This window comes from Rhamphochromis sp. 'chilingali' (genome assembly GCF_963969265.1).
Source record: "Rhamphochromis sp. 'chilingali' genome assembly, chromosome: 16".
NCBI lineage: Eukaryota > Metazoa > Chordata > Actinopteri > Cichliformes > Cichlidae > Rhamphochromis > Rhamphochromis sp. 'chilingali'.
The window spans coordinates 8,450,711-8,470,174 of NC_137943.1; the positions used below are offsets into that span (position 1 = coordinate 8,450,711).

General features: G+C 42.0%; 2 protein-coding genes across 2 annotated transcripts; both read left to right on the top strand.

Annotated features, from left to right (window-relative positions):
* The first annotated feature begins 3,689 nt into the window (after window positions 1-3,689).
* LOC308383304 (uncharacterized protein) lies at window positions 3,690-11,043 on the top strand. The gene is made up of 7 exons (XM_080861178.1): window positions 3,690-3,826; window positions 6,521-6,732; window positions 8,077-8,160; window positions 8,247-8,339; window positions 8,419-8,529; window positions 8,638-8,770; window positions 9,259-11,043. The coding sequence occupies exons 1-7, from the start codon at window positions 3,823-3,825 to the stop codon at window positions 10,635-10,637; spliced, it is 2,016 nt and encodes a 671-aa protein (XP_080717304.1). The 5' UTR covers window positions 3,690-3,822; the 3' UTR covers window positions 10,638-11,043.
* Window positions 11,044-13,285: 2,242 nt separating this feature from the next.
* Window positions 13,286-18,952, top strand: LOC308383682 (uncharacterized protein). The gene is made up of 7 exons (XM_080861747.1): window positions 13,286-13,471; window positions 14,266-14,468; window positions 14,571-14,663; window positions 14,855-14,950; window positions 15,077-15,187; window positions 15,266-15,395; window positions 15,481-18,952. Exons 1-7 carry the CDS (start codon window positions 13,447-13,449, stop codon window positions 17,352-17,354), a joined length of 2,532 nt encoding a protein of 843 aa, XP_080717873.1. The 5' UTR covers window positions 13,286-13,446; the 3' UTR covers window positions 17,355-18,952.
* The last annotated feature ends 512 nt before the right edge of the window (window positions 18,953-19,464 follow it).

Below are 19,464 nucleotides of genomic sequence, written 5' to 3' on the forward strand. Positions count from 1 at the left end.
GACCTCATTACAAGTCAGGGCGATATTAAATCTCTCTCTCGCTCAATCTCTCTCAGAGTCCATGTGTTTAAAAAAAAAGCCAAACAGATGTGCAGAAACCTTTGCATCACTGTGCTGTCCTTGTGAGTGTGCTCGTATTGCCCTTTGCAGCTTAAATTTGTTCATAATGCCAGCACAAAAGCAACATGACCACAAAAACCCCTCAACAACCAGCCTGAGGGATCTTAATCATTTCCACTTGTTGTTATTTTTTTAGTTTATTTTAGTTTTTTCATTCTGACACAGACTCATGTGTCAGTGATGTGATGTGATCACACAGTGATGGGAGATTTATAACACATGCGAAAAATTTAGCAATACTTTGAAGAGCCACAAAAACTAACTACAAAACCAGTTTTACAGTGTTCATACCTCGAGACGTCAGTGTGTTTTTCTACTTAATATGTTTTAGATATTAGTGTCAAATTCATTGTTTAAACACACCAACATTTTCAGTTTGCTAAAAAAAAAAAAAAATCAAGGGTGCCAATTTGGATTTAGCTCCAAAGAGATTTCCTCTCTCTCGTTGTCGGGTGGTCAAATCCAACTCTGACCAGCTGGGATGGAGGGATAATCTGTGTGTAAAAAAAAGAAAAAAAGGTGGGGGGTGGTTCACTTGTTTTAATTACACACTCGCAGACACACAAACACACACACAGTCTTCCTCTCTCTCTTCCTGTCTTTCGCACTCTTACACACTTGCGTGCACACATGCATTAACCTGTCCGCCATACACACGCTATACTCTTCAACCGTGGTAACAGACAGATGCTCGCTTTAAATTGAATTTGGGTTTTTATGCGTGAAGGGCCGGAAAAAAATGTGGCATGACTGGATGTGACTTGGTAATTGATCTGATTTTTTTTAAGCGTTGGGACATGTGGCGGAGATTAAAGCTTCATCACGGAGAGAAACTAAAATATTTTTTAAAAGATTAAAAAGGCACTATGTGTAATTACAAAATGCACAGCCACAGTAAGAATAAATAAATAAAAAAGAAGCAACGACAACGTAATGCTTTAGAAACACTGACTGCATATGATGTGAACACCTAATACAAGGGACATATGATGAATATGGCACCAGTATATTCATACATACATATATATAACAATAAATTTTAAAAAGGTCATGACTCATGTTGTGTCTCATCATCATCATCGTCAGTCTTTAAGGTCAATCTTGGTTCTCCACTCTTGGAGTACAAACATTTACACTTCAGCTGTTTTTAATGAATCTCTGACTTCTTGGTTTTGTGGTTTTTATGGCCTGTCTCTGCCAAAAAAAAAAAAGAAAAGAAAAATGAAAAAAGCGATAAAAATTGAAAGAAAAACATTAAAAATAAAACGTTATGTTGGAAAAATTGATACACTGTGAGCAAAAAATTGAGAAGAATATGAGCTTAAAGCTTTTTAAAGTTATGTGAAAAGTTATGTCACTTCAAAAGATCTTAAATAGGTGGTCGACACTTTTGTCCTGGCATGGACCTTCTAAAGTCTGAAGTTTCTAAAGTTTTGCAGTGGTTAACTACATCCAATCCAAATCCCCCCCCCCCCCCCCCCCCCCCCCCCCCTCCAAAATGGGACAGTGCAGTAAAATGTAAGTAAAACAGAATACATTGATTTCCAAATCTTATAAGCCCATATTTTATTCACAGTAGAGCACAGAAAATATGAATGTTTACATAAGAAAATACACCATTTTAAGAAAAAAAAAGGTTATTTGGAAGTGAAAGGCTCAACAAAAGTCTGGACAGGACCATGTTTAGTACTGTGTAACATCCACTCTTTTAACAACAGTCTGTAAAGATCTGAGACCTGAAGAGAGCAACTGCTGGGCTTGTGGGAGAGAAACGTTTCCCACTCTTGTCCTCAGTTTTGTCATAGCATTTGTTTCATGATGCTCCAAATGTTGTTCATTTGTGTAAAGAACCGGACTCTTCTACTACAAAGCTATGCTGTTATAATAGATGCAGTATCCAGTTTAGCATCATCTTGCTGAAATATGCAAGGCCTTCAATGAAGAAGATGTGGTCTGCGTGGTTGCTCTAAAACCCGTATACACCTTTCAGCATTGACGGTGCATTTCCAGATGCGCAAGCTGCCTAATCACATCTACACCATCAGAGATGGAGGCGTTTGAACTGAGTATAAGCTGGATGGCCCCTCTCCTCTTTAGTCTGAAGGACCAAAAAGAATTAAAATCTCTGATTTTTCTGACCACTTTGGCAAATTTCATTTTAAATGACACACAATCAGATTTGTATCATGTGTCATTTGTAAACACAGTGTTTTACAGACCGGTGAACCTCTGCCCATCTTTATATGTGAGATGCTCTTTTTATACCCAATCATGTTACTGACATGCTGCCAACTGCAGATGTATTTGTAATACTAATTATTTTCCCAGCCTTTTTGTTGCCCCCATCCCATCGTTTTTAAAACTTGTTGCTGCCTTCAAATTGAAATTGAGCTAATATTTTTCATGAAACAGTTTAAATCTCTGTTCCAACTTCTCTGGAATTAAAATTGTTTATATACTGCTTTTGGTATTTTCATGTTAAGCCTCAAATACTTTAAATATGGGTAATTTTCTTTTTAAATTACTTTCTTTCTAAAAGAAAATAGATCTAATTGTTCTATATGTGAAGTTGATTTTAAAGCCTTCTTTAATGATCCTACAGACTTTGGGTACCTTAAAAAACTAAACAAAATAAACTTTATGGACTCAATCAGTCAGGTTTTTTGATAAAGATCCTCTTACCTGAAATCTGTTCACAGTGAGTTAGATTTTCTTACTTGATGTCCACACTGCAACACGTGTATTTTAGTAGTTTATCACCCAGTTTTATTGATATTGGAATACAAAGTTATAGCTAGCTTGCATGTTGTTGTAACTTTTTAGTCCTGGACCGAGTGGCTGTGGGTGACAGCAAAGTAAAAACCAAGGCTGGCTTTACTGAAAGGACTGAGAGACACATAAAGAACACAAACAAACAAAAGAAAACAAAAACAGAAAAGAGCGGAAATAGCCTTTTTAGGTACTGCGTCTGTCAGTCACCACATGTGCTGCAGGGTATTTACTTAGTCATGTTGGTTTATACTGCCCAGATGGCCTGATGAGGCACTATCTAATTACTTCTCCCATGGATCCTCTGCCTCTGATAAATACTTACTGAGCCATGACTGTTTCATATCCTTCACTGCCACCACCAGGGGGTTCATGCAACTACACATGAGTCTGAAGGATGAGCAGATTTAGTTTGGAAAGGAGACAAGGCCCATCAACATGCAGTATTAATGAAAAACTAGAGAACATGTGATAAAGGTTTGGTGATTTACTATGGCCTTCTGATCGCTTCTGCTTATCTTCTCGTCCTCCTCTTTATAATTTTTTTTTGTTCATCCAAATGTTATGATATTAATCATTTTCATACTACTGTCATTTAGGCTATAAACTACCACTAAAGACGTATAACAGAGAGGGTTTTTTTCATTTACATTTACAGCTTGAATAAACTGGCAGAGACGTCTCTGACTGCGTGTAATTGCTGTTATTGAGCTGTTTGCAGCAGACAGTAGAGGGCGGTAGAGCTGTCAACCCAACATATGCACCACGAAGAAGAGTCCGGAAGTTACTCTGCTGTGTTTGTCCGCCTACTGGAAACGGTGAGGTGTGTTGAAGCGAGTGCTTGTTGTCAGCGTTACCCCAGCGGGAAGATTATTTTATGAGGGAGCCTTCCTCAGTGTCCGCTGAACAGCTGTAGCTCTTCAGGATAACAACATGGGTAAAGGTTAATTTTCTTTATCGGTTGTCTTTGTTTGTCTTGATGTTGTTAGCTTTTCCGCTAACGTTAACTTCCTCTCTTTGACTCATTTTCGACAGCTTGTGAAAAAAAAAAAGTCGAAGAAATTATACTGCACTTTGAAAAATATTCAGTAAATTTCCTGCCGATAAATCACAGACGATGAAAGTTTTTTGGTTTGTTTTTGCTCGGCAGTGCCCCTTCAGTCTTATTTTGTTCACATGAAAGATAACACATAAGAGAGATCCTAATTACACAGAAAGGTAGTAGTGTCATACACAGATAAGAAATTAAAGGGTGGACCAATCCTAAGCACACATTCATATCACACATCAATAAGATAACACAAGCTAGAAGCTCGAGGTGGGACTTACCGGACACCCCACAATACAGTATTACCGATACTTAATTTACAAAACAATATTATTGTGATTTTTGACATTTTTGCAATATGCTGGGTATTGCAATGACATATATTGTCACTTATCATCTTTTTTTCAACTGCCAATTATGTTCTTAAAGTTAAACTTTGTCATTATTTGTTTTGTCCAATGAGAAAATTTTATTTCACTTCATTTTTTTTTATGACAATAAGATTGTCAAGTGTACCAATACTGTCACTAAAACCTGAAACAATTCCATGCAATTAAGTTTCTGATAATACAGCTATTAACTGTGATAAATTGTGGGGAAATCACAGCTGTTGCTTACTGTATAGACGGAAATTTACATTTAAGTGTTTCCTTTGCGATCAGCAACCGTCCTGCTCTGTAGGAATATAACCAGAATACAATCAGCGGACAGCCAGTGGACTCGGGTCCCCTTGAGTTGTGCTCACTGACAAAGGCTCGTTCAGACTAGGGCTGGGCGATATGACCCAAAATTCATATCTCGATATTTTTTAGCTGGATGGCGATATAAGATATATATCTCAATATTTTTTTTTAAGCCATAAAGTAAGAACAAAAAGAGAGTTCTTAGTCAAAGCTGTGTCCCAGATGTCACACAGGCACTTTTATTAACATACAGCACAGATGTACATAAAATTTACTCAAAATTAAATTATGAGCATTCATTAAATAATAATGCTCCATAAATAAAAGAAAACAAGGTTGTTTTTGTGCTAAACAAAGAGCTCACAATTGTGCAGTCAAAATGTAAACTAAAAGACGCTGAGCGTAATAACAAAGACAGACAGATTTCACAGCTGCTCTGTTCCCAAGTTTTACTGTGTGACTGATAGCCTGGAGTTTGAAATCCGCTTCATAACCACGTCTCTTACAGGTGCCATTTATGGTCCTTATACACAGTAGGGTAATATTACGTTGAAGCACAGTTCGTATCACTCCGCGAAGCTCCTCAGTAGCCGTAATGTGCCGACAATCTATCAAGCGGTGCAGCTCCGTAGCTGACCAAAGTCGTACTCAAACATTTGTGACAGATTGCTGAGCGCCGTGTACCACATAAAATCGGTTCGCGGCCATCAAGCACAACCAGAATTCATACATAAGGCGCGCTGTCAACTTTTGAGAGAATGAAAGGATTTTAGGGTTAGCGCTGTTAGCTCGTTAGCGCGGTTAGCTCGTTAGCATGGTTAGCTCGTTAACACGTTGACGCCGTCCAGCCCCACGCATGGGGCGATGCGCAGTAACTCGGACACGGCAAATCTCCGTTAACATCTTGTCGCTGCCTGCACATGAAGCGATGGGGGAGGAGGGGGAGTTGTCTTCAGTGAAGGAGAGAGGCGAGGCCGAGTAACGTTGCGTAGAGACAAAAGTGGACGAAAGAGAGGCAAACTTGCGGCTCCACAACTATAATTATAACGTAACATAGACTAAATCGATATAAAGGATATTGTCACATCTTATATCTCGTATAAAAATATATCGATATGTTTTAAAAACTCGATATATCGCCCAGCTCTAGTTCAGACTAATAGCAGCATGTTGGCAATCTGACACTTATTATTTAGAAACCAATAATCTCTCTGAGTGATTGCTGTCAGTCCAAATCAGACTGCAACTGTTTGCAGATAGGTTGCGTCCTATCAGAACTGTGCAATCGCCTTGCGATCAAATGCTGTCATGAGTGTGCCACACCTTAAAGCTCTGAACAAGCATTTAGTCACCATGAGTTGCAATTATTCACAGAATGTGAAAAAATTCAGTATAATCAGCAGGCAGGCAGAGATGGAGGATGGTATCCTATTTGCACATTTGGGACTGAGCTTGCTCTAAATTAGGAGGTAGCTTTCTTAAGCTAGACGTGTCCAATATTGGATGTTTTTTTTAATGGTTGAGCCGATTTCATGTAAGTTTGCTCAGCTAATATCTCAGGATAGTGGTGCATAAGATTAGCTCACATGTTCATAGTACTCTCAGCGTATGTACTGGCACGCAAAAATATTGTGATACTTTGGTGTTTTCATTTTTTTTCTCCCCACAACTAATGGAAGCCTATTAAAATCTTTGTCACGTGTGGCTTCATTGACTTCTACCTGACACCATATTTTCTTCTTTTAAGAAGAACAAACAACCTAAAGAAAACTGAGTTTTTATGTACCGACACCTGTGTTTTTATGAATAGTTTTCTCATTCCAACTGTTCAAAGTGTGAAGAATATTGATGCTGTAGGAGTCTCTACAGATTCATTGAAAGGATCAATGTACTGTTCTAGCACGTACAGAGGGGCCCTTGCCTCCATCATCGCTGAGGCTCTTGGTTCCACCACTGCGGGTGATGTCGGCTGTGATGTGGAAGGTGGTTCATCTGAAAATCGTCAAGCAATATGGGAAAGTGGAGGAATTTGTGTCCTTGGTATCTGAAGCCATTCCCGACATCTTAACAAGCCATCAGGTGACACTGCTCACTGTGGGGTTGAGGGCAAAGGTAAGGAAACATACTGCGGATTCAGTCTCCACATGTATTAGTCACATTTCTATCATGTTAAAATTTCTTAGGTATTTGCATATTTGTCTGACTGTGGAATTTCTCATTTTACAAACTTGTAAGGATTATGTTGGCTCGTGCAGTTGTTAATCTAACAACAAAATAAAAGCATTGCATTGATCACAAACTGGTGGCACAGTGGTTAGCACTGTTGCCTCACAGCAAGAAGGTCCTGAGTTCAATTCCACCATCAGGCCGGGGTCTTTCTGTGTGGAGTTTGCATGTTCTCCCCGTGTTTGCGTGGGTTCCCTCCGGGTACTCCGGCTTCCTCCCACCGTCCAAAGACATGCAGCTTGTGGGGATAGGTTAATTGGCTAATCCAAATTGCCACTAGGTGAATGTTTGTCTGTCCCTATGTGTTAGCCCCGCGACAGACTGGCGACCTGTCCAGGGTGTACCCCTCCTTTCGCCCTATGACAGCTGGGATAGGCTCCAGCACCCCCCGCGACCCTGAAAAGGATAAGCGGAAGCGAATGGTTGGATGGATGATCACAAACTCCAAAACTTTACTTTGTCTTGAAGATGATATGAGTAACAAATATACATAATACTTTTTCTTAAATCTTTAGTGTCACATTTGTAGATACAGAGGTGTTACGACCCGTCTAGGGCCAGGCAGTAACATGAGTGAGGCACTCGCTCAAGACCAAGACCCAAGCAGCCAGAGGAAACAAATCCGTTCGTTATAATGTGATTTATTTACAAAGTGGAAAAAAAGGAACAACAAAACGGGAGTGTCAACACTTCAGGGTGAGCCAAGGCCAAAATAATAAACAAAAACAAATCTACACAAATCCCACACCCCTGACCTTCCTAAAACAAAGTCCAAAAATAAAGACAGAGTCTGAGCTCCTTAACTAATTCAAAACAGGAGAAAACGGGTGATCAAAAGAAACGGCAGCTCACCCCTACCCACTCCACTTCCACAACTTTTAAGCCGCACTGCAGCCAGCAGCTGCCACAGGTACACTGCTGGGTCATGAAACGCGAGGACCTCTCCCGCCATAACACTCCAGCCTTCTTTTAATGGGCGGGTCCTCCAGCTGGAACCAGTCACGTCGGGGCAGTGTATCCACACACCAATCGGAGCAGGGCTCTGGCACAGCTGAATTAACATAAAAAGATACATCACCTGCACAAAACAAACACATGAACATGCAAGTTCGTAACAAGAGGTAGTTAAAGGCAAGTCTTTCTGTAAGTAGAACAGAAAGAGGCAGCAGGTAGATTTCACTGTTTACATTTGATCTTTCACTGTTTGTCTGTCCTTAACGTCTCTTCCAGATGATATTGCAAATGTTAAACTCTGAGGATCTCGGAGGCATTAAAACACACTTGGGTTGCCTGCTGCAAACTCGCTCACGACAGGTGTGTAGTGCTTAACGTTCCTGGATGTTGGTTATTGGCTGATTCAGAAGCTCTGCTTGACTTTAACTGTTTATTTAACTCTGCAGGTCTATCCAGAAGGTAACCCTCTTGAAGCCAACATTGTCACATTTGTTCAGAGACTCCTGGACGACTCAGAAGGGAGAGAACACTTCCTCAAAGTGTGTCTCTGCTTTTGTCTTACAGTTAGTCTAAATATAAATAGGTGAGGGTGTTTAATAATAACTTTTCGCCTGATAGAATGTGTTTCCTGTGGCGTATGGGCCCGACTTTGACACAGCACTGGAAAAGCTTCTCTGTGACTTCTTCTCCAAACTGGAAGAGCTGCTGCCAGTACCAGACTTTAAACAGGTAGAGGTCCACAGTCTTTACCTGTAAGAAATGACTATTTTTAGGGCGTTTTCACAGATTAGCAGTCTAAGGCCTGTGCATTAAAATCATATTATTTATCTGATAAAGGCTGCTTTGTGGATCAGTGATACACCAGCTGAGGTAGAGGAGTACATGCACTGTGTAACTGAAGCTGATGACATCAAAGTATTGCTCAGAACCAGGCCTCGCAATAGTGAAATGGCCAAGATAGATTCAAGTGGTGAGTCTGTCTGCCTTTCTTTTCTCATTCACATCCCCCCGCAACCATAGTCAAACTAATGATGCTTAAGCCGGGGGTCTTTCCTGTTTAAAAGGGTTCTTCCTCCTCAGCATCTCCAAGTGCTTGCACACAGAGAGTGATCTGATCATTAGGATTCTCTTCACTCTGTAGGCTCTTTACCTGACAGTCTGTAATGGGTTCATAATGTGTGCTACATACAGTATAAGATGCCTTGAAATGACTGCTGTTGCTGAACTGAGGCTCTATAAATAAAATTTAAGTGTATATGTGCACTTAATCAGAGTTATGTATTTGTCAGATGCAGTATTTCTATTGTAGGTCCTGTGATTGACATTGGGAGCTGTGTTTTGGATTTCTATAGCCAAATACCTTCAGTTAATTGAAAAAGATAAAAATGCATTGGTATTGGATGCAGTTATTTTTATTGACCCTTTTCTTTTTGAATTCTTAATTCCTCTTTCAAACAGTGCCATCTCCCTCAGAGCAGCGGCTTTTTTCCTCGTTGTCGCTCCCCGTCTCCCTGATAGACAACAGCGCCAAAGATGTGGAATCAAATGCACCAACTTTCGAAAACCAAAGAGTGTCTGAAGCAGCTGCCTTTCAAGAGCCCAGAGATGGTGACATGTGGGATACAAGATGGCCACATGAGGAAGAGTCTCACAGCGCAGAACAAGAGGCGGGAGGAAAAGACACCGACAGCATTCCTGACACACATGTTGTGGAGGAGTGTGGTGACCAAGCTACAACAACTCGCCAAGCTCCCTCTTCATCTGCTGAGAGTCATGTGGTATCCAGCTCTGTGATCGGCCCTCTCAGACAGAGAGTTGCACAGAAATGCACTCAGTGTGGGAAGTGCTTCATTTACAAGTATGAACTCCTGGAGCATCAGCGGCTGCACACCGGAGAAAACCCTTACAAGTGCTCTCAGTGTGGGAAAGCTTTTCGGCGGAGCTCTGATCTATCAAGTCACAGGCGGACACAGTGCAGAAAAGCAGCGTACATTTGCATCAAATGCGGGAAAAGCTTTCAGTCTATGCAGGAAAAATGTAGACACCAGTGTGTTCATAGCATCCACAAGTTTGACTGTCCTTACTGTGGGAAAAGTTTTAAGAAAATGTACCTGCTGGCTAAGCACAAGCTGACTCACAACCAGAACCGCATTTTCACATGCAGACAGTGCGGGGAGGTATACCCGGGTATAAGCGAGCTAAGATCACATCAAAAGATCCATCCTCCTCAGCTGTCCAATCAGTGCCAGCAGTGCGGGAAGTTTTTCAGCTCGGCTGCGTGTTTGACTGCTCACCAGCTGCGCCACACACAGCAGAGGACACAGATTTGCACACGCTGCGGCAAAGCCTTCAAGAGCAAGCATGATCTGAACCTTCACATGCGCAGTCATACAGGCGAGAGGCCCTTTCAGTGCACCTACTGCGAGAAGCGTTTCTCCGTGTCAGGAAACTTGAACGTACACGTAAGGATTCACACAGGAGAGAAACCGTACCTGTGCTCCGACTGTGGCAAGGCTTTCATTTCTGCCGGAGAGCTGCAGATACACAGGCGCACCCACACGGGGGAAAAGCCATACAAGTGCTTGGTGTGCGGGAGAGGATTCACCAGGGCGAGCAAAGTGACGCTCCACATGCGTGTTCACACTGGGGAACGCCCCTACGAGTGCTCTGAATGCGGGAAAGGCTTTTCACGTGGCAGCGAACTGAAAAAACACACAATGAACCATGCAGGAGTCCGGCCCTACGCCTGTCAGCTGTGTGCAAAAACGTACACGTGCCTCAGTCACCTGAAAAGACACTTAAAATCTCACAGTGTAGTCCAGTCTCAGACCCTCTGATTCTACTGACTATCAAATGGTCTTTTGCCATTGATGAGGTCTTTGTGCAGTGACACTGTACACACTGTTGCTGACTTCATGCACTGCATCATAGGATTTGGACTTTTTCTTCTTTTCTTTTAGAGACTCCTTCCTTATCCTCCATTTAAAATGTCACTCTCAAGTGCAGCTTCTGGTCCTGACATACAGATGTTTTGTTTGTTGTGTTGTTTTTGTTTTATTTGTTTTCTGATATCCTAAAATGTGATTTTGAAGTCATCCAAGAAAACGGTGTCCTTCTGCGTTTATTAGTGCCTGTATTATTATTATTATTTTTCCTTCTATGAGGTAACACTGACTGGAGTAGTATTATTTACCAGTGACACTGTTCAATATTGTAAACACAGAATAAACTAGATAATTGCCACCTATTTGTCCTATTTGTTGCTCTACAACAGCCTGATATCCACTTATGAGGACCTTATACTGTCACTGTTCTATTTAACCCTTGTATGGTGTTCGGGTCTGTGAGACCCGTTTTCAGTTTTTCTCAAAAGAAAAATTAAACAATTAATTATTTTTTCAACCTGAAATTCATTGGCTTTGGCTTATTTTCTGTGAAGAACATAAATCCGAACTAATTTTCAATGACCTCATACTGTACCTCCCCCCACGCATTTACATTACATACAAGGTGTTTGGGTCCACTGGACCCAGGCCTAATAAAAGTGTTGAAAGTGCAGGTCCTGTGTTCCCACACTCTGTCTTCCTCCTCTCTGGTGCTGCTGATAGTGTTTTCTTCCCCTCCTGCTCCCGCACAAAGTTGCAACATTGTTGAAAATTCAACTATCAACACCGTCTGCTCTTACATTCCTGCACATTTTACCCTCTTTCTTGAGGGATCCAAATTTTATTTTCTCATACCCTGTCCCTCCTGCAAATTAGGGGCATAATACTATAAATAAGAATTTGCCAGTGTGGTTCTTTATCACAACTGATCAAGATGGCAAAAGATTATCTGCTGCGAGGGCCATCCAATTGATTTTGGAAGAGAGAGGGGCTTCGGAGGATGATGTTGACAAAGAGGGTTCAGAATATTTCACATTTCTGAAAATTCAGAGTTTGACAGTGACTTTGAAGAAGAGGATGAGGTTGAGCACCATTTAGTAACCAAACAAAGACGAGTACCCCATCTGCAGCCAGCTCCAGGACCAGAACAAGCCCACCAGACAGCAAGTGAAGAAATATGGATGTCAATAACTGGTGAAATTGAATGGTCTTCTTGCCCAAGAAATGAGCCACCCTACAGAGCTGTTACTGTGATAAGCCAGGGCCAACACGGCTGACAGGTACTCATGTGCAGGACATCAAGTCTTCATTTGAGCTTTTCATCCCAGATTCCATCCAGAAAATTATTCTGGATTGCAGTAATCTAGAAGGACGTGTGTTTTTGGAGAGAGGTGGAAGGAGATGGACCAAATTGATCTGCAGGCCTACTTTGGGGTTCTTATCCTTGCAGGAGTTTTGAGGTCCAAAGGGGAATCCACAGAATCCTGTGGGATGCAGAAACCGGCAAGAACCTTTCCATGCATCAATGTCTCTGGAAAACTTCCACAAAATTTCCAGGATTATCCGTTTTGATAACCAAGATGACAGACCAGCTCGACGGCAGAGAGACAAGCTAGCTGCCATCAGGACAGTGTGGGATAAGTGTGTGCGCCACCTCCCCCTGTTTTTTACCCTGGGCCTAATGTCACCATTGATGAACAGCTGATCCCATTTAGTTGTGAAACATATTGCTTCACGTGTAAATGTGTTGTCTTTCCACTCACTCCACTTGATTATAACTGATCTATTTTTTATAACATTTTATAAAAAAAAAGAAAAAAAAAAGAGACATATTAATTCATAAATGTGATCTAACAAAGGTAAAGGGAAAAAATTAACCATGTTTACTGTTCATATGGCTTGTAATTGGGATGAAGTAAACATCTGTTGAGTAATTTAACATAAAATTGTTTGATAGTGTTAATTTGGAAAGCCAAAACTCTAGCGGGTCCACCAGACCCATGAACACTGGCTGAGTAACAAAAATATGAACACCACACAAGGGTTAAATTTAAAAAGAACATCTTCATATGTGGATCTTATTTTCCTCTGAAACAAAAATAAGGTAAAACAAACAAAACTGCTAATTCTTTGTTTTTACATTCATCAGCCCAAATGGCAAAGAGAAATTAAAAATGCATGTAATGAAAGAGTTTGGGTCTTAGGAGGTTAAACATCCTGCTGTGGGTTTGTTTAATGTGTTTCTGTGTTTAAAATAATAAAGTCACACCGTCGAAACAAATGAAAAATTACGTTTAGTTGAAAGTAAAAAGTTTCTAACTCTTATTCCAAAGCTGAAATGGCAGTAGTTTTTTTATTACTTTGTTTACTGTATTTTTTTTATTTTTTTAGTTGTTGATTCTTTTTTTTACACTTTACGTTGTAACGTCTGTTCCGAACTTAAAATATGAGCATAACAACAGTGTACGAACTGTGTAATAAAATACAGTTGAGCCAGGTCTTTACGCTACCCTTTATTATTTAGATTTTTCGGAGGCGTGGTGCGTTTACAAAAGTAAATGGGACTCGTTGTGTACGGGCTGCCCCGTAAAACAAAACGAACCTCCCTGATGAACCTACTGGCCCAGCGCTCCTCGCGATATGAACAGCGTGCTTCAGGAAGAAGTTGGCGCCTGAAGCCGTATATTCGGTTAGCTACTACACTAGCCGATATTATGAACGAATTAGCTGTTCATGTTGCGTTTTCCTTCCACCGTTGCTAATGAATTCCACAATGAATGATATGGGTAAGTGTTACCTCGTGGAGAGCAACAACATGTTGTATTTTCGCTTGTTATGTGGTTAGCCGACTAGCCAAAGAGAAGGATTACTGGGAGCTGAGGAGGCCTCGACTAATCTCTGGAACAAGAATTGTTTTGCTCCCCGTTAAGCCGGGTTTTGCCCTGTAGCCAGCAAGTTAGCTGATGCTCTAGATATGGAAGAAACAGTGGGGATTGTCCGCGTTTCCAAACATTTTATTTGCATGAAAAGGCTTGCTTCAGTGTATCAAATGCGGTTAAAAAATCGGTCTATTAACAGGCATTTATAACGCGATTCCTTTTAAATAAAGTAACTAGCGTTAAGCTACCACTAGCTGTTTACCCATCTAACCTGCGCATGCCTCCGTAATAAACTCACATCGTCTCTTTGTCTTTGTGGTTAATTTAGTGTAAAACAACTGAATTTTATCCTATTTATGCACACAAACCTGGTGCTTTAGGCTAAGGACGGGCTGTAGTCTTGTGTTTCTGCAGCTCATGGATGGACAGTAGCGATGGTGAACAGACGGTGCTGACAAGTGGTTTTATTGTACAAAAAACAGTATCTCCCACTCATTTACCTTCTTCCTATTGACATATTTAAGGCACGGTCAACTATTTACATTAATAACATTTAATCTAGCCTTTGAAACAACGAAGGGGATCTCTGTTCTGCCTCAAAGTTAAATATTCTCATGGAAACTCGGGTCCACAGAGGGGTACCAGGTTCTTAATTAACCTGACTGACAGCCTGTTTGACCCAGTCTGTTTTCTCTCCAAAGAATTCAGTGTTCCCCTGTCCTCGCTGGCTCTCCTGGTCCCACCACTCCGCCTTATGTCTGCTGTGATGTGGGAAGTGGTGCGCCAGCGGAACATAAAGCACTATGGGAAACTGGAGGAGTTTGTGTCCATGGTAACAGATGCAGTTCCTGAACTGATGAGTAAGAGGGAAGGGAGGCTGCTCTCACTGGGTCTGAGAGCAAGGGTAAGTGAAATGTCTGGATCGCATGACGTGTGTAAAAGGAGCTATTCAAATGAGACGAGGACGCGAGGCACGTGTTAATATTATAAACTACGCTTCTTCTAGACAACTCTTGAACTGCTGCGTTCTGAACACCCTGAAGATCTCAAGGCGGTTCAGAGCCACCTTAACCGAATCCAATCTTCCTGCATCGAGGAGGTGGGTGAGCCTGTTAGCGTATTTTAATTTGGAATATATAAATGGCTAATTTGTAAAAATCAAAAAATGATGAAAACATAACTGTTTTCAGGATTGTTCAAACAAATTGATTTTTTTAAAGAAGTAATTCAACAGTAATAATGAAAATAATTATTAGCTGTTGACCTATGACCTGTCCTGTGGTTATCTAGACCAATGATCCTGTAATTGAAGCACCAGAGGCAAACTTTATGAAGTTGGTGCAAGGCCTCATTGAAGACACGGATGGCAGAGAACACTTTCTCAAGGTAAAGTTGGGACTGACAATGTTTGAATCACATTTAAAAATGTGATTATAATAACATGTGTAAAAGGACGAGGTTGTATGTTGACAGTACAGATCTTTTTTTTTTTCTTTTTTTCCCATGTGGCAGAATGTGTTTCCTGTGGAGTACGGCCCTGACTTTGATACGGCGCTCGAGACCCTAGTTTGTGAGTTTTTCACAAGACTCGAGGAGCTGCTGCCAATACCAGATTTCAAACAGGTACAGAGAGGATCTTTTTAAGATGATAAAATAAAGGAGCGCTTTTAAATGTGCTTTTTTTGTGCCTGTGTCTCACAGACTGCATCCTGGATTAGTGCTGCCCCTTCAGTCCTAGAGGAGTATATGCAGTGCGTGTCCAACGGAGAGGACCTTAAATTTCTTCTCCAGAGTAAACAGTGCCACGGGAAATTAGCAAAGAGCAGCATTGGTATGCATATACTAGTCAGTGCATCTTCTTTTAGTTCAAGATGTGGGACTATATTAATATTTGTTTCCTGTTTCTTTTCATGCAGCTCCATTTCAGTCAGATGATCTTCTGATCCCCTCGCTGTCTCTCCCTCCATCTCTGGAAGTAGCCATCGCTTCCCACCCGAGTGCTTGTGATGATGAAAATAATGACGTCCCTCAGATTGTCATGTTTGACGAAGAGCTGTCCACAAACCCTTCCACCTCAGCTGACTTTCCCGAATCTCCAAAAAGGGCCGATGTTACTTCGTCTCCGCGCAGGAGACAGCAGTCAGGAATCCATAAATGCCCCGAGTGTGACAAGTGCTTCAAGCATCACTCTGTCCTCATTGAACATCAGAGAGTCCACAGCGGGCTGCAGCCCTACAACTGCTCTGAGTGCGGGAGGGCTTTCCGAACAGCCACTCTGCTTGCTGGACACAGGCTGCGGAAATGCAAAAATGCGGCATATCTTTGCATCAAATGCGGGAACAGTTTTCCAACGTCACTGGAGAAATTCAGACATCACTGCCCGAAACGAGGACGTAACTACGACTGCGGGCAGTGTGGAAAGAGTTTTCCAAAGTCCAGCAGCCTGAAGGAACATCTGCTAACTCATGTTCAAAGCCGCCTTTTCAAGTGTAGCCACTGCGGGATTGGTTTTTCAGGAATAGGTGACCTGAAGTACCATCAGCAAGTTGATCATGAGAAGCCTTATCAGTGTAAGCAATGTGGAAAGAGCTTCATCTCCTCAAAGAGTCTGGACAAACACCAACAAAGGCATGAAGAGGTTGGTGAAATGGACACCCTCAAGTTAATGAGTGGAGATAAACACAGGAAAAGTGGCTCGAGTCATCGGACATCAGTGTCTCTTTCCTCCAGGAAGAGGTCCGTCAAAGCAGTCTACCAGCGAGGAAGAGTCACCCATAACTGTCCGCTGTGTGGCAGGAGCTTCAAATATCGCTTTGAGTTTCTTGAACACCAGAGATTCCACACAGCTGTGAAGCCTTACAAATGCTCTCAGTGTGGAAAAGCCTTCCGCACCGAGGCTCACCTGTCAGGGCACAGGAAGAGGAAGTGTAAAAACGCCGCCCACATTTGCACCAAGTGTGGGTGCCAGTTCAGGTCCATGCACGAGCGCGTCAGACACCAGTGTGTCCAGTTGCTGACGAAATATGAATGCTCTCATTGCGGGAAGACCTTCAAGATGGCTCATCTGTTGAGGAACCATCAGATGAGTGAACATCAGCTCCCCTACAGCCCCAACCATCGCTTCAGGTGTAGATACTGTAACGAGACCTTTCCTGGGATCAGCGAGCTCAAGTACCATCAGAGGGTCGACCACGAGAAACCGTATCAGTGTCAGGAATGCGGCAAATGTTTCCTCTCCGAAAAATGCCTGGCCAATCACGAGCTCCGCCACAACGATGACAGACCGGAGAGCTGCCTGGTGTGTGGCCGCGGCTTCAGAAACCGCTATGATTTGAAGCAACACATGCGCACTCACACGGGAGAGCGGCCCTACCAGTGCACTCACTGCTCGCAGTGCTTCTCCACGGCCGGAGGACTGAGGAGTCACACCAGGGTTCACACAGGCGAGAAACCGCACGTTTGCCCAGACTGCGGGAAGGCTTTCTCCCAGATGGGGGCGATGCGCACGCACAGGCTCACTCACACGGGAGAGAGGCCGTTCAAGTGCACGGTCTGTGGCAAAGGTTTCACAATGGCGCACAAAGTCACAGTTCACATGCGCGTGCACACGGGGGAGCGGCCGTACGTGTGCTCCCAGTGTGGGAAGGCCTTCTCAGACGGAAGCGTGTTGAAGCAGCACATGCTGAACCACTCGGGGGTGCGACCGTATCACTGCCAGATCTGCCCCAAGACTTACACCTGTCTGAACCACCTGAGGAGGCACCTGAAAAGCCACTCAAACATGAGCTGAAGCAGGCATGAAGGAAAACTGACATTATCTAAGAAACTTTCAATGGACCAACTAAACCAAGCAATACGGGAAAGATGCCGATTGGCTGTTGTAGAAAGTGAGGCGAGGAGATTCGGCTCCTGTTCTTCATCCATTAGTTCGAGATTGTTCCAACCAGCACAACCAAATTCTTCCCTCTTTTCCCATCTGGCTTTGGTTGTTTTGTTTTGTTTTGTTTTTTCTTCTGTGCATCAGTTTCTCATGCGTGAATGCAATGAGATGTTAGTTGGAACTTACTTTTTCCAGACCTCCCTAATAGTTACAGAGATAAATATTTGTCTGAACTTCTGATTATTGATCCTGATTCTTAGTGTCGGTTGTGACAGTTGTTAGACCCAGCTCTCGATCACCACACTTGTGAAAATAATGAGGTTACCGTGATTAACTGACCGGGGCAGACTGCAGCTCTGATGATGATAAGATTCAACGCTGTCTCCTAAACATCACAATCCCCCCTGCAGCTAAGCTGACAGTTAAGTTGGATGACAAAGCATAGATATAAAGGGTTCAGCAGAGATTTGTTGCTACGTTGCACATTTGAGAGCACAGGGGCATACATCCCTCTTCTGGGCCTGAGCCACAAGACTTTAAGCCAGGAAATTTGACTCACATGTTGGCCCTTTGTATTTGTTAACTTAGTTTCATGATTTTTTTTAAAACCTTGGTTAGTGTCAGACCCAAAACGGCTTGGTTCAGTTTCAAAATAAGCAGCGCGGTTTGGGTTTAAATTGGCCTTTTTTTACAATTGTAATCACACAGAAGCTTCTCCTCTCTTTCCTAAGTCATGAGTAACCACAATGTCTAATATATATATTGGTTGTCTAATAAGAAGCAGTCAAAAGGAATGCCAGAGACCGAAAGGGCAAATGTGATTATTTGAGATTGCAGTTTGTCATGCGAGGGGTGTAATTTTCAGAAGGCAAGGCTCATTTGTTTAGTAAATGTTTGCAGTAAAAGCTAGAGTAAATACTGAACAGAGCTGCAGCAGAGTCGGGTCCTGTGTGGATTGTCAGTGCTTTCTTGGCTAATGTTAAGAGTCAGCTAAGAATGTGCCATGTGAAGTGTCACCTCAGGTGCTGCCAGAGCATTTAAGCATTATATCTGGTCTACACAAACACCAGCTCTGCTTCACATGGATCAGGGGAGACGGATAAAAGGAGTTCAGAGAATATTTTGTCACTGAGATGATTGGGGTGGGGGGGCATGTGCTGTATGTCTGAAGTGGATGAAGATATAGTTTGGGAAAAGGAGGTAAAAGTTGCAGAGGTGGAAAAAATGTTCTCTGTAAATATGCTGGATGACAAATAAGTGTGAGTTTGTAAAAGTTAAAAAGCCCATTTTCTTTTTGTTGTTTTGTTTTTTTCACCTTTTGTATTCTCTCTGTGGTTTGAAAGGTTTGTGAATTTCAGATTAAATTCCCTTCGTTACTCCTTATCTCTGTTAAGTTTTTTTTCTTTCTCAGAAAAACAAAAGGTGTCTGTATTAGACTTCAGTTTCACTAGATGGCAGTAGGTGACTATTAAGCAGTTTGCCATGCACTGATGCGTGTTAGTTAACCAGCAGAGCTGATATAATGACTGTCTATCATCAAATTATTTATTTGTCAGGAAAACAAATACAGCTTTGCAGCTGTGGCCCATGTCCCCTTTATCTGCTTTCTTTGGCACAGCTTGGAAGTTTGATTAAAGCACAGTTTCTTCTCGTTTCCTCATTTCCTCACTGGGGTCCCGCCATTTCTGAAGTGTTTAAAGGCGGCATAAAAAGCATCACCACATTTTTATCTAGCTTTTAAATTCAATTCTCTACTTTGCGTCCAGCTAAAAAACAGCTGGATTCGGACCACTTTGTTCCCAGTTTTGTGTTTTAACTTGAAATTCAGGCAAACATGATGTGTCATTATGTAAGAGACGCATTACCATTAATTTCTTCCATCTGTGCTGAGTTTTATGGGATTTTTTTTCCTTTGGGGAAAAAAAGAAGCTCTGTTTGTCTTTTTTCAACTTCAGGTTTTTTTTCTTACTCCCCATCCCAGTTACATCTCATCCATGCTCACTCGTCCATAGCAACCTTT